Genomic DNA, 15,623 nt, shown 5'->3' with positions numbered 1-15,623 from the left:
AAGTAACAGAAACAACCTGAAAAATCTTTGAAAAATGCATAGCAAAATATGTCTCCAAGTGATCCTGACAGTCCATCTAATCCAGTTGTCTTCCCAGAGGCAGGATCTTTCCAAAGCATTATGACCAATACGTTGGAGCTTAAACCCACAATCTCTTTGGCTATTATTATATTGGCCTATCTGAAAACAGAACAGTATCAGTTTCCTCTACCTGCAGGTCATTTCCAACCTGTCCTAGACTGATGAGGCAGGCTTTAAATTCATCCGAATGTAGATTGTCAGATTCATCCTAGCATCCCATCACAGGTCATGCATTTGGGAAGGTGAAAGGACAGAAAGAAAAATCACAGATCAGGTTAGTTGGTTAGTAAAGAACATTCTATTCTTGTATTAATAACCATGTTATTACAGAACCTCATGGAAACGTAATGTCAACATATTGCAATGAATTACCTAAAAAGTGTACAACTTCTGCAGTTTCATGCTTTAGGTTTTTTCTTAGTGGAAGAGGGTCCTTACTTCAACTACAGAGTTAAAACTGTGCTTCCTCTACAGGTGCTTTTTTAACATTTTTGCTGATAATGCAGTTTTTATTCTATCAAACTGCCATTTCCTTCCTTCGTTTTCTATTGTCACACAGTGTATATGAGATGCACTAAAAAGATCACTGAACCTGGGCAAAACATTTTTTCCTCACTCAATTATTGTTACTTCACTCTTGACCTGATAATAATACTTTAACAACTGAATATGCGTATCTCAAAAGAGAGTAGAAGTACAGACCAATTGATTTCTTGTTTAGATCCAAAATAAATTTATAACTGATATAACTTGTTTTCAGTTTTCTGTCTTGTTTAATAACCTAAACAGTAAAGTTTTGCTTTGAAAACTGACTTTAAAAAAGCCCCACTCAATTCCCGGTTAAATGGCTCCTAGTAACACCACATCAAACTGGATCATTGTTTTGAACCAATATTTTTTTCCATTTTGCAGGTCAAGAAATTCACACTAACTTCTTAAAAACAGACTGGCTCATCTTTTTCTTCCTGTTCATACAAAATGTGTCCTATCAGAGGTGTATTTCAGATTGAGTCAACATGTATACACTTAGAGATGTTCTAAGATGAAAAATTATTACCCTTATTGATTTTACAGACTGATGTCAAGTTTGGAGAAGACCCAAGGTTTTCTGTCTACTTATTTGCCTGCTGGATGAATAATCTATTTTTGAAAATTTCTGCATATAGTTATGCATAACTAAAATTATAGGAGTTCTAATAAATGCACTGGGTGTATTTAATATACTAATAGGATAAAGTGGTGCTTTAATTTCGTAACACAATGCATTTTTGATATATCATGCTGTTATTACATTGACTCCCTCTGCATCGACCTCCACCAGCTCCATAAAGGGAAGATGAAAAATAACAGTGGGAAGCCAATGATGAGAGATAAAGCAAAGCTGCAAATCTGGAGAAGCATTTAGTTAAAAGTCATAACTACAATGAAGTTTTTTTCCTTTAACATTTCTATTTTATAGGATAATTTCTGCTATAAAGCATTCAAAATGGTTTATTTTATCATTCTGAAAATGTTAATCTAGGCTGGCTTGAAATTCTCCAAAACCATCCTAGAGACAGGCTACAGCAGGTCACACCAGGAGTTAAGTCAGCTCATTTTACCTTATTTCTAAAGCTGAAGATATTACTGTGTGACTGCAAACACAATGATATCGAAATGGGAGCTAAGAGCCAAATCCTGTTCCTCCACCTCCTCTACCAGGTGTTGGTAGAGGACTATTAGCTACTTGACTACACCAGGGGGGTGGGTGGTCAGGGTGTGCATGAGCTCCCTAAGCCAGGCACACATGGCAGCGGTAGTGGTGCAGCAGGTAGTGAAGGGCAGATGGGAGTGGGAGAGGCTGGCACATCTACCATGAAAGCATTTCCTTTAGGAGAGGAGCGTAATGGTTGTGCTGGAGTTCACAACCGTCATCTGGTTGAGCAGTACTCCCCGGTGAGGGTCCAAGCAGTTGTGCCATGTGCTATAGCAGGTTCTCACATTCTCGTAGTGATTTTTTTCAATCTGCATCATACGTGGCCTAAAAAGGCATCTTTGCCTTTGCAGTACATCAGAGTTTCATGAAGTACAATGGTATTTTGCAATTAATGCATAAATCAAGCCCATGTAAGAGCTTTCTCATTGGAAAATGGTTCTTTGTATTTATTTTTATTGCTTGCAGATCAACATTAAGCACTGAAATTAGTTTTTTAACGCATTGCCTTGTTCATCTTTACCTGCTAATACAAAGTAAAACACTGAAATCCCCCTCCATGTTTCACTATTAGTCCCCAGAAATCTTTTCCTTCCCCTTTGAGATTTTTATGTGGCTTTATAAAAGAAGTGAGCTTCCAAGTCAAAGTAATCCATTCTTAAATATGTCCTTCAGTTTCCTGAATGCTAAATGACCTGCATAAGCCTGATCATGTGGTTCCTTTAATAGGGAGTTGTTGTTTTTCTGTTAGTAAAATATAGCGCAGCATAATGCTATTGTTCTGTATGCAGAGCTCCTACTTAAAATCTGTAGTTTGCACAAAAAGCAATAGTGGAATGTGTTAACAGCCATTAGAGTATTACATGCAGAGCAGTTGCAGATATTTTATCACATCCTTTGCAATCTTATTTAGAATTTACTAAATATACTGAATCTGAAAAAGGAATCCCTGCATAAAAAGACTTCAAAACCAGTGACTGACAACATATCTGTGCTGGTATCCCAATTTGTCTGCATACATTCAGCTATGCACCATTGTGAACACTTCTGAACTGCTTCTGTGGTTCAGACATTGTGTCCCACTTTCTCTTTTTTACTCTATGCACATTAAGGAAGGAAATATACCGGCGTTGCTGAAGATTTATATTTATACCTACAACTAGGTTGTGCCTGCAGGCACAGCCTCCAGCAAGGAGTAGCGGGTAAGCAGCAGCACCCTCAGGAATAAACTCTGAGGTACCAGCATGTGTACATGCCTGTTGGAAACAGGAGAGCCTAGAGGGCTGCCCCCTTGCCCCAATGGAGATAGCGCATTTACCACTTGCCTTTAACAAGGATGACTTGTAACCCTTTCTGTGCTAGCACATCTCTGCTGGGGGATGCACAGAAAGAAACACAACTCTTCCTGCCCTTGTAATTCTTATACACATGGTGTCCACTTACTGCAGTTTGAGAATCAGGGGCATGTAGCCCCCAAGAAAAACCCCTTGTAAAATACCAAATAGTTTTCTTTCAAATATTCAAGATATAGAAGCCATTTAAAACAATTCACCCAATTATTTAGCTATCTTTCAAAGGATTAACAACTGCAGAATTAAGCTCCATAATGGATTATGAGCTGTAACATTTTTATTTTTTTTTTATATATTCTTGCTGGGGAGGAAGACAGGGGTCCTTTCCTCAGATTTATAAGCAAAGGAAGCTGTTTCTAGAAGCACTCCATAAAAAACTGTTAGGTTTATGTGTACCAAAATACATTCTTTAAAACGGGGAAGGGAGCTACTCTGCATATTAGTACTTTGCTGACATCCTCAAGACACACTAAGAGTCAAACATTAAGATATGTTTTAAATTGGAGAAATGCCACGGAAGTCAGAGCTATAGCATGCATAAATGATTCTGTTGTGCTTAGGTATTTAAAGCCTACTCGTTGGCGACTATTAATTTTGGGGATCTTTTCTGGCTATTCATCATTGTGAATAGCAGTCCAATTCTTTCAGTGTATTTTTTAAACTATGTCAGGCATTCAGAAATGCTGCTAAGTGCAATAAAATTATTACAGTGCTTCCATTCGGATGATCAAGTTTCATCTCCATTTTTATTTAAGGTAATCAAGACCAGAAAAGAATCCATTATTGCATTCTCTATCTAAATTCCAAGCTTAGAGTCTTCATTATTTTGTGTACCCTGAAGTAACTCTGAAGCACCCTGGGTATCCTTTATTCACCAACACTAAATATTTGAGTGTTGCACACTCATAGGACATAGGAAGGATAAAAAAGAAGCCTGCCTTTCTCAAATATGTTTGTTCAATGTCTCCTAGCCTGTGTAGATTGAGTCGCGTCTGTCCATTAAATTACAGTGTAATCTAATCAGTATAAACTTCTCTTTTATCAGTGTTTCTACTATCTGTCCCCTGCAGAAAGCCTGGTTTGATGGCTGAGTGGTTTTAGATCTTACCTTCTTCTTTTCTGTAACTTGTATTGTGCTACTAAGAACCTAATTGTTGCACTGCGTCTGTGCAAAAGTCCTCCTAGACCAATTTCCCATGTCTGATGCGAAGGGAAGGAGCATACTAAAGCAGGCGTATGTAAAATTGTCCCTCCCTTAACGTGATCCTTCCAGGCCTCTTTTTTAAGGCCTTTGGATTATATTTGTCATGGGGGAAGGTAAGGTCTGCAGCTAACTTGCAGTCCAGGCCCAGGTTGTTGAGGCCATAGAAACTGATGAAGCATCTGTCTCCTTCCGCTTCGGAGCCGGCAGCCTCTCAGGCTTCCTGCAACAGAAGGAAGGGCGGAAGGGACACTGCCTGAAGCCATGACTCATTACAGCCTGAAGAAAGGAGACAGCCAGGGATAGCCAAGGATCTAGGAGCTGGGAAGCACTTCTGTGTTGCACGTTATTGTCATAGCCCATCTCCCACCTGCCCGCAACTATGTGACACAGGCGCCCTCTTCCAGGCCATACAACCTTTCCTAAGGCCTTGCTCTATTGTATCCTTTGGTATCTCAAAGTCGTACTATAGCCACAAAGCCTACAGATCCGTAACAATAGGGCTGGTTGGTGTAGGTGTAGCTTCTCCCTTCAGGACCTTCTGAGGCACCAAGAGATGCCTGTAACATCTCCTCAGCCACTGGATCGGCCTTGCCGTGAGCGTGGCAGAGAACTCACCTATGAACTACAAAGATACAGGGAGGCTAGACATGGCCATCTAGTGTAAGATATACTAGGATTCAGTCACCTTGCTTCCTTATCTTTAGGGAGCTGTCAAGTCTTTGTGCAAAGTCCCTGGTTTCCCTTAACAGGGTCTCTCAAATACTGGCGTGTAATTTATCCAGGCCTGGTACTCTGTCTGCTTTTAATAGCTCTAATTGCTCAGTTATCTGCTCCAGTGCCTTGGGAAAGCCATTTAGTATCCTACTTCCTTCCACCTCAGGAAATTTATCTCTGCTTCTGTGATGTTATCTTCTGCTTCCGAAAAAAAATCAAAAAGGAATTATGCTGCACTAGAATCACATTAAGATTTTCCACAAAATCTGTTCCTGGTTCCTGTGTATCTAACCTTTCCTATGCTTGTGCGCTTCTTCAGAAAGCAGAGGTTTGTCAATTCTGCTTTTCTTTCTAAAGAATATTTAGCAAACTATGACTGTCAGCAATTCTGCTTTTCTTTCTAAAGAATACTTAGCAAACTGTGACTGTCAGCATCCGATGCATATCAAGTATAAGTCTGGGTATGGGTAACCATTTTAGTAGAGCTGGACAAACAGGATGGCAGTGAAAAGAAAGTGAGCCTGAAATGATGTGAAGGAGCCGACTCATGTGATAACAGAATATAAGTCAGGGGTTAAGCACAGTCTGCTAACTACAGGAATCTGTACTAGGAAAAAGGGAACAGCCTGCTGCTGCATTATGGTAATCTTTTTTCAGTATTTGAAATGTGAACTTGGTTTTGAAGATGGGTTCATGTGAGCACAGAGCCAGCAGAGCCAACTCATGTACAGATTGTTCTCCAGCTGGGACTGTCAGATCCCTGTCTGCATGTGTTTTGCTATTGTGTCTATTAATAGCTATCTTTTTAACCCTCTATCCAGGAATACTGTATAACTCACAGAAGGAGTGAGTTAAGTTTCTTCACAATAGTGTTTTCATTCCTACTTTTTTTTTTCATCCATGATTAGATAACTGGAAAAAACAGCCTCTTATTTCCCACATACAGCCAGAAAAATAAAGGATTTTCCTTGACAGCTATCAGTGCCCCAACTATATTCCCTACAAATCTATTTCTAGGGAGACAAATTGTGATTAAAAGAAAAAAAAAAAAAACAAAACCAAACCTGTAATCCAGATTACAGCTAAATTTAATGAGATGGAAGCTACTGGCAAGAACATAGAACGTGCTGCACTGCCTTAAAATAAAGGGGCACATTATTTTCCAAAACACACAGATTTATCCAGTTCTGCCTGTTATTTGAAAAAATACTCAACCATATTAGCAGAACTATAATTTTGCATTACATTTAAAGAGCAAAAAATGTAACTTATCTGTACAATGCTATGATTTCATAAGGCTGTAAATTCTTTGTTAACTGATCTTTTTTGCTGTTTTAAAAAGAGCCCATTGCTACTGCATTTGCAGTTTTTTAAAAGGCTTACATTTGGAATGAAAAGAAACTTACTTTTGGGAACAACAAATATTGCTAGTTGAGAAAAAAGCAGGAGTACTGTACCCTGTCAAAATGATTGAATGATGCTCTGAAGTCATTCATTTGTTCCTGGGTGATACCCTTGGCATCTCTTGTGAGGATCTGAGTCTCAACCTCATTGATAGTTCGAGCAATGGTGGTAAGTAGGAGCTCCCATCCCACACGGATGTGCTATGAGAGAGAAAATACTGATTTGTTAAAGAATCAAATATATTCTTCTAAGAGTATAAAAAGTACAGTAAGCAAAAAATCAGCTCTAAATATTTATACGATACCTTTTCCATACCACTAACTCTATATTATGACCAAGGATCATTAAAAATAAAAATGGCCTTCAGAAAAATATGGGAATGGTTTCCTAAATGGGTATTTCTTCACTAAAAGTAAAAATCAGTGAAAGTAAAACAAGTTTTATGAGATTATCAGCAAATTCCATCCTCTGCTGCAGTCTCTTCAGATCAGGGAAGGTAGTTTTATGGCAGAAGAGGGCAGAATAAACTAACAAGTACAAAAGGGAGTAAATGGCTACCTCCATAGTATAGTTGGTGTGCTTGTTGTCAAACACCAGGGCTTCTTGTATAAGCTGATGATCTCCTTCCAGTTTGTCAATGTTGTGTTTATAATTAATGATATTGTGCTCATATTGCTTCAGCTGATTCATCTGGTCCTCCAAAGGCCCTGTCATTTCAATAGAGCTGCGGGCAATTTCCTGTCAAAAGAAACAAAGACACCCCCCACCCCGCAAAATTTAGGTTTGCTAATCTGACCAATGTTCACATAAATATGTAGTATTTTCATACTAAGAAGCAATAGTAATAAAACCTTCATACAATAGAAATGATAGATTTTACTGTAGAAAACACATTTCAACAGAAATATGTGGCACATTTGTTTCTGGAATTAGTATTAAGACCCCAGTGATGCTGGTATCTTTCCTTTACGGAAAGAAGCAGCTAAATAGTAATTGTTTAGCGATTGATTTTTCAAAGCTGCATCTACTGCTCACCATCAAGGTACCACTTGTACAAGCTTCCAAAGTTTTAAAAATCATCTTAAGAGGTGCTAAATACTTCAGGATCAAACAGCTGGTGAACTATCATGGAAATTGCTGTTGTCCTGTATATAAAGCAGAGATAAAAAATTATAAGCCACCTTGTTTGTTGGCTTCTGTGTGAGGGTCTGACACTCACCTCCATCTTGGTCTGGATCCATGGCCCAATGACATTGGCCTGAGCAGCAAACTGGCGACGCAGGCGCTCGTTGGCATGCTGGCGGGCTAGTTCCTCCTGCAAGGATTGATCCCTCTGAGGCACCAGCTGCTTCACCTGTTACAGTGGGAAAGCACTAAGTGTGAGTAGCCACAACTGAATAGCTTAAAAACAAATGGAACAAATAAGTCTACAGTTGCTAATTTTTCTTACTGGTCTGAAGGTTGATATCAGAAGGACAAGCCAGAAACAAGATCACTATTTTATTTACCAATTCTGTGCTAACATAAGAAATTTGCTAACATGGTCTTGGGCAGCCTGACCAGAGAGACTGACATGGAGAGAGGACAAATTCTCACCACTGGCTGGATTCAAGTTCAAGACAATTATTTAACTTGAACTGCTATTAGAGCAGTTACTTTGTTTTTCTTTTGAAAACACAGGTGATTTTTCAATCTCTAAGTAATTGTTCTAAGAATAGTCAGTGCAAAACATTTTATTTGAGCACAGCCATTACAATAGGATAACATAAGACACATTCTGTCCATCATGTATATCTGAAGGTCTCTAATGCATTGCAAATGCTTTTTTTGGCTTACCCTTCTGGATTGCCCTGGGACATTCTGAATTTAGTCCTTATTGTTTGTTTTTTACAACCCATTGAGGGTGTGTTCTTGTCTGTGTAAGTTTACGTATTTGGTAAATTCATACATTCTACACAATCAATTACCTTCACCATATTATCTGTCTTGGTTCCTAATGAAAAAAAGTTAGTGTGATTGCTGTAGGAGCCTCTCTTTAATCCCTCACTAGTAATTTTTTAAGGTAATTGCCAATTTCAATCTAATTGGACAGAACATTAATGGTCCCAAAGGTGCTATTTTTACAACATTTGTGAAAAGCAGCAGCTGGGTAGTGGAGACACATGAACTACTGTTTATACTGAGAGAAAGAATACGATCATTTTCTGTTATTTTGACGGCATCCCCTAGCCCGTTGGCTGGCCAGCCACCAGCTCTGCTCTAGCCCCAACACATGCTTCTCTTGCCCCGCCAAAAAGCCAAAAAGGACGTAGGTAATATTGAGTGATGGGAGCAAGGGATATTGTGAAGCGAGCTTAGCAAACATAAAAGGGAGAGCATAAGATACTGTAGAAAGTTCATCCTGGCATCTGATGATCCAGAAAAATTTACAGATTTATTGTAAAGTTCTCTGAATATTCTCAGCATTCCTAAATTAGAATACTATGTTACAATGTCCTTTATGTATTTAGCATACGTTACCTTTTCCCACTTGCTACGAATCTCTTCGACAGTAACAGTGCTGTAAGGATTGCTTGCGCTTATTCTCATGCTGTAACTCTGAATAACTTTTTCAACTTCATTCTGGATAGACAGTATGGCCTGTCTTTCACCATCTGCCTCTGGCAAAGTGGCTTTAAATTGATCATGTGCAGAGATTAAACTCTAAAATCAGAAACAGAGAGGGAAAGCATGAAAAATTTAATGTTTCTTCTAACATCTGGAAGATCTGCTGTAAATAAGCACAGCTCCTCTCTCAGCCTCTCAACACCCTGTCTACATGTATCTGTAGATACAGGAAATAATATGCGCAGATACATTCATGAAACAGCCCTCATTGACTTTATCAGGACCATCGCTTCTTCCATGATCTCTGGAACATGCTTTGTTCCCAATGAAGAACCCTATTTATAATAGAGCGGACGTTGCCTATCACAAATAAAATGTCAAGACGGATACGTTTTTTTTCTTACAGGTGTTCTACTCTCCAAGAAGGAAAAGCTTCCTTTCTTGTTTTCCCTATGACTGTAAGCCAAAAAATAGACAACCATTTACCTGAATTTCCTCTATGCTATGAACAATAAACATGTCCTGTAGGTCTTCCATAGCACCTTCCATCCAGTTGTTGAAAGGAGCAGCTCTTTTGGCAAACTCCAGGTGAAGCTGATCAATTGTTTCGAGCAATTTCTCTGTCCTCTGTACAGGTTGGGAAAGGTAAATTCCTTTGTTACTAGGGCAAGACTAACTCGACACACATACCCACCCATGCACAAAGTTATGCCTCATCTTTTCAAAAGCAATTGATTGTATTGTTGACTGATTTCATCACCTGCTTTAAGGATTCTCACTCAAGGTAATAGGACTAATTGAAGTAAAGATACTCTCATATCCAACATGTTAAAAGGGGTATATGCCTTTGAAGGATAACAGGGGAAATTACTTTTTCACTACTGATATTTTAAGTATTTTTTGTTACTGTGATCTACCTGCACATCAGTTAAAACCTGCTAATCTTGCTTTAGTATTTCTTGTAAGTTTAAAAAGGAAGAGTTGACATATGTTTTCCACTTTGGCATACATGTGTGTTACTTCCTCTTTCCGTAAGGAACAAGGTTTTGGAACGTATCTCAGTGCTTCGGAATACTCACTACCAAAAAATTAATCCAGTGCTGGCCATTATCCTGTACCTCACCTGATTAAGCTCAGACAAGTATGAAAAGGCAAGTACCTAATGGCTTTCGTTATCCTTGCTGGACATCAAATTCCCAAAGAGCAGTGCTATAAAGTGCATTGCGCCTTTTGTTGCTGCTTTAGAACTGTCCTTGGCAGCTGAGCGCTAAGTCTGCTGTGAGCAATTCAATCTGTTTGCAAATGAAACCACAGCAAAATGAAATGGAGATCTGAGGAAAGGGTTTATTGCTGTTTGGATTTCAAAGTGGATGCTCAATGGCACTGTTTCCAGATCTGAAACAAATGGTTTATTCCCCCCTCCCTGCCTCAGCTGAGCTGCTGATCATTGTTATATGGTTTACCTCCAGTGCCTCTCTCCTTTTCTGAGTAAGTGTTCCCAGGCTGTCCCACTGGTCACATATCTTTTGGCATCTATCATTGACACTTGCAGCATCATGGTAGTCCAGTTCACTAAGAAAGAGTGAAGACAAAAATCTATGTGACTTTCTGAAAGACAGGAGCAGTTGCATTGTCCACACTCTTCCACTGGCCCTCAGTAATTCTTCCCCTCTTTTTTGCAAGATTTATCCTCCAGGTAAGCAAGTGTTGCAGTATAGACATGTGTGATCTAGACATTCAGCATTTCAAGAAGCACAGCACAGGAACAGGATCAACCTCCTCTGTTGTGAGAAAAATCAAGTATTCATCTGTCACATTCAGGTATTAAAGACAATTAAGGTGTCTAACCATTTTTGTCTCAGCTATTCCTGTGGCACAAGCAATTTGATCTCCTGAAGATCAAAATGCATCAGTCTGGGGCTTTATCAAGTTTCTGAAGATTGGTACAGTTTTAAATTAATTGGCCTGAAATACACATTCCGTTTTAAATAATCCAGTTATCCTTTCCAGCCTCCTATGCTCTGAAATTATTTAACTGAGAAACAGACCTCACATTGCATTCAAAGCATACTTTCTCTCTCACAGGCCTGGCAATACTAATAGAGGCTGCCCAGATCTGGGGCACAGAGAATAATTTTCATCTTCCTCTCCAGGAACTCCTCACAGAGCTACACCCTAGAACTGGCTGGTTCAGAGAACAGGAATCTCTAGACCCACATATGCCACCAGCATGAATCCGTGCACCCACAAAGGATGTAGCAGTTAGCATTGCTTTTTCATCTGCTTAATAGGCTTCTATTATCCTGACAGAAAGCAAATTACTATCCTGCTTAAGACTGGAATAACTTTTTAAGGCTCTGTCCTGAGATTCTGCACTGAGTCTGTCTCAAATTGAATTTTTGGTCTCAGTGGCAGATAATCCCCTTGGTTCTGCTGCAGCCACCATGACCATAATAAAATACATGCGTTTGGCACTTTGGAAGCTCACTTTTATTGGTGTATCATCATCCACTGAATTTAGCTCTTGGCTGCTCCTTGAGGACACTTTGCTCAGTACTAAACATTGCAGAGATTGTGATTATGTGACAGCATGGCGATATGAAACTAAGATTTACTTTAAGGCTTGAACAAGACATTAAATGCAGATAGAATTTGTTCCCTTCTTCTGAACATTCTTCTCTGGCAAATTGGCAAGAGGGATGTACCAATCACTTCCACCAGTAACTTAAAGAATCGCAGAGGACAAAATGAGAACAGAGGTAGCTTTCCTCCATGAAGCTACACTGTAGACCAGGGGCAGTGTTCACACTTCCTCCTCTAAGCTCAGTCACAGCAATCTGGTTCAGGATAAAGTTGAGAAGTATGTGAGCCATTCTGTTTAAAAGAGGCTTCAGATGTGCTGCAATCAATTGACTGTTGAAAGTCTAGAATGGTAAAACAAGTAAAAATAAAATGCCATAACAATTTTAAAAAATAACAAAACCAACCCAAAATTGCGAAGGTAGAACTGTTACATGTAAGGAGAAAGCTGCCAGCAAGCCATACTATACAAGGGCTCCTTAACTTAAAAACTTGCTTCCTCCTTTAGAGCAAGCCTTTTTGTTAGCCTTCAATGGATGCGACAAAAGCCATCTATTTGTTAAGAAATTTTAAGTCAGAAGCATGGAGTTTTGGATGAAACAGGCCGAGATATATTTTGCTGCTAAGAGTTTTTGGCTGGAAGTTGGTTTTTTTCATTATAGCATATTGAGATTATTAGGTGAAGTTCCTGTGTGAGCTGTGAGCTCACTAAGTGGATGGGATGTGGAGATTTGTATTCTGGTCTCTTTTCACATACCAAATCTAATATACCAGAATATGGACAGGGTATTTTTCCAGGTACTCCAGGTCACATCCCTGAGAGTACTGCAAATTTTATTTTTGCTTCAATGGATCATTTATCTCCTTTTGTCAGTTAGGATAAGGGCAGGTGTCCTTCCATGAAAGTGAGGGACTGATTGTACCAGCTCTGGTCAAAGTCCTAGAAGGTAATGTGCAATGTTCCTCCACCAGCTCTGCCAGGGAGGTTCAGTCATTGCCCATAAGGTCTCTGCTATCCTATTGTGCTGTGGACAAATAGCTAGGAGAATAATATTATCGAAACAACTTTTAAAAAGGGCACCTGTGGGTCAAAAATCTAAGTTAGATCACCAAGTGGCATTAAACAGCGTAGCTCCACTGCCTTTCTGGGCCTGCTGTAGTTTAATTCAAATAAGTGTATTATATATGTGAAAGAACATTTTTCTGCTCAAAGCAGAAGAGGAAGAAATAGCAACTCATAGGAGATTATTTACTTGGAAATAAAACACAGGTTTACATTTCTTGTCCTATTAATTTTTGTATCTCTCAACATAGAAGATGTGAAGAGACTAGATTTCACGTTTTGTAAAAAGAAGTTTTGCTTATCGTGCATACACAAGGTACTGCTGCACATGTGTTAAAGAGCTTCCAAGAGAACAGTCATTTCTATTCGTTTGGTTATTTGAAATCTATAGCCTTTGGAATTTGAAAATCATTAAGCTATTCCTATTGGTCTTACAAGTAATTCAATCTTATCTGTAAATAATTAAAAATTTAGTCAAATTTTGTCCTGATCCAGAGAAGCACTTAAGTATGAGATCACTTTAGGAACAGTGATAGTGTCACAAAAATAACTTGCTGAGCAACATGCTTTAGCACTGCTTCAGAACCAGGCTCATGTTAATCATGCACGTAAGCACAATTTGAGCCCAGGTTTCCAGAAGCAAAAAGACTCTCCAAATCAGTGTTACAGATAGTGGTCTTCTTGGCTGGAAATAAGTTGCTATACTAGAAGTGATGGATATGCAAGAAACTACATTCCAAAAATTTTATCCTAATACTTGAAAACATTGAAATGAGCACGCAAGATCATAAATGAAGAGAGCACTTCATATTACAGCTCACTCAAGTTCTAGTCAGCATTTGCTATGTCCTAAATGGCAAATCCCATCTGAGAAATGCCTGGCTTTTTCCAGCTTTCTATATAAGCCCTATCCAAGCCATGTCATGCCTCATTGCCAAGGATTTCTAAGTCTATACAGGCTGGAACACAACAATCTTATAGCAGCATCCTGGCTGGAACCACCTGCTTGCACGCACACACACACACACAAATCCTTTATCTATACAGCACCAATCAACAAGCTTTTAGCAACTTTAACCTTAAGCGCACAGTGGACTGAGCTGCTGCAGCAGAAGATGTCAGAACAGAGAGGAAACTGTAACTGGGAGAGTTCAAGGTCCCAGAGCAATTGTTTTCCTTTAAAACAGCAATATTAGGCAGCCAAGAGATTGACTAAAACAAAACATGGAGGTGTACTGACTTGGAATTTAGACACAGGTGATGGTAGTATCCGTAAGGGCCTGATCCAGTGACAAAAAAGCCCAAGAAAACAATACCCACATTGACTTGAACAGGCTTTGGATCAGGTGCCAATGCACATTTCTTAGCATTCAGACATTAGTCAATCCTTCTTTAAAAATATGAATGGAGAAAGAAATTAGCATTTTTCTCCATAATTTTATTGTGTGAGGAATTATGTATAAATAATTAAAACAAATATTTAAATAGAAGCTGCCCATTTGCTTGCAGCTAATAATAAAACTTGACCTTTATGACCTTTCATTCAGTGTTCTCCAAGGGCATTAAGCCTAGCTGAGCTACCGAGTCTCAGTGAAAAATCAGGCACTGATGGCCCCATTGTATGGAGAAGCAGAGAAGTCAAAGTAGAGCATCTCTAAAAGCGATGGGTTTTCAGCACCTTTTAGCCCAGGCCACAAATAACTTAAATGTTTAACTTCACACAGCAAATTACTGAAACAACTGAGAAGAGGCAATCCTAAAATAGACAGGATACAGTGTTCACTGGCCTCACTAGAGGTAAAGGACACAGGGTTCAAAACGCTGGTAAGCAGATGCTGTGCTATGCATACTGCATTCCCAAACTTTCTCATCACTTGTAAAGCTGAAGCTGAATTAATGATTATTAGATGTTTCAGAAACTTTGTTTAGTGTAAAGAACAACTAACTCCACAACAGAGATCAAGGCATGACAGAAGGTGTTTCATAAGCTCCCATACTCAGTGAAATCTCCATTCTCTGTTTCAGACTTCTTTCACACTAACTAAAAACCAGTACGTACTCTGCCCACTGTGCTTTACTTTTCCTCCTTTAAATAATCTTGAAAAATAGGATTTTTCTTCTAAAACCATTTGAATTATGCAATTACTGTAAGTGCTGCTGCTATCAGGTATGAAGTACATTTTTAGACAACTCTCTGATTTTTAAATTGTTAATGAATGTGGAGCTGTTAGGAGTCATGGTCCTTCACAATGTGAAAAGAGGGCATGTTTTTAACACTTGATTTTTGAGTAGTAACTTTTGCCTATTCAAGCAGGTGAGAAACTGAAACTTGGAGAGCTGAAGCCAAGGGCAGGAATCTGAGAATTTTGATCTTGGCTCCTGTTTCGACCACTACTGCACATTTGTTCCTGTTGGCTTTACAGATTTATACTGTGGGTGAGCAATGAATTTAAGCATGTGCCAAATTGCTAAGATCAGGAGTAGCACCACTGATTTACAGTACAAAACCACTGCAATTAACTGCATAACATTATAAAACCAAATGTGCTTAGTTTGGTGTACACACCAAGACGGCTTTACCAGAATAGGGACATCGGTATGTAATACTACAGTCCTGTCAGTGTGAGCAGAGCTTTGCTGACAGAACTGTGCCTCACACAGGTGATTTAACACCCTTCCCACAAACAAAAGCAAGCTCCACTGATAAAGACAGAGTTTAGCCAGAGTAACTACATCAACACTCAGGACTTTGGCTGCCCTAAGGGTGTCTGTCAGTCAGGGGCCTTGACTTTTCACATCCCTGACCTACACAGCTGATGTCAACAATACAGATGTAGCCTAAATGTGTTGTAGAATTGTTCTCAGCCTTGGTTGTGTTTTCTCTGGGTATAGTATGCTGAGTGAGCAAGTGTTGGTCCTGTGGCT

At 39.2% G+C, this 15,623-nt stretch overlaps 1 protein-coding gene across 13 annotated transcripts in view; it reads right to left on the bottom strand.

The window, feature by feature from the left end:
- Positions 1-15,623, bottom strand: part of ACTN2 (actinin alpha 2) — a 68,498-nt gene that overhangs the window by 3,615 nt on the left and 49,260 nt on the right. For 5 of the 13 annotated variants that reach the window (XM_075708190.1, XM_075708189.1, XM_075708193.1 and 2 more), the window contains exons 13-19: positions 10,519-10,627; positions 9,542-9,682; positions 8,969-9,151; positions 7,668-7,802; positions 7,007-7,186; positions 6,502-6,648; positions 212-289 (exon numbers count right to left, since the gene is read on the bottom strand). In XM_075708190.1, the coding sequence (XP_075564305.1) occupies positions 212-289; positions 6,502-6,648; positions 7,007-7,186; positions 7,668-7,802; positions 8,969-9,151; positions 9,542-9,682; positions 10,519-10,627 (973 nt within the window). The remainder of the gene's footprint in view (positions 1-211; positions 290-6,501; positions 6,649-7,006; positions 7,187-7,667; positions 7,803-8,968; positions 9,152-9,541; positions 9,683-10,518; positions 10,628-15,623) is intronic. The other 8 variants (XM_075708191.1, XM_075708192.1, XM_075708196.1 and 5 more) reach the window with 3 other exon arrangements.

The sequence above is a fragment of the Pelecanus crispus genome, chromosome 3, assembly GCF_030463565.1.
Source record: "Pelecanus crispus isolate bPelCri1 chromosome 3, bPelCri1.pri, whole genome shotgun sequence".
NCBI lineage: Eukaryota > Metazoa > Chordata > Aves > Pelecaniformes > Pelecanidae > Pelecanus > Pelecanus crispus.
Note: the sequence above shows the minus strand (reverse complement) of the source record. Positions and strands in the feature narration are given on the sequence as shown.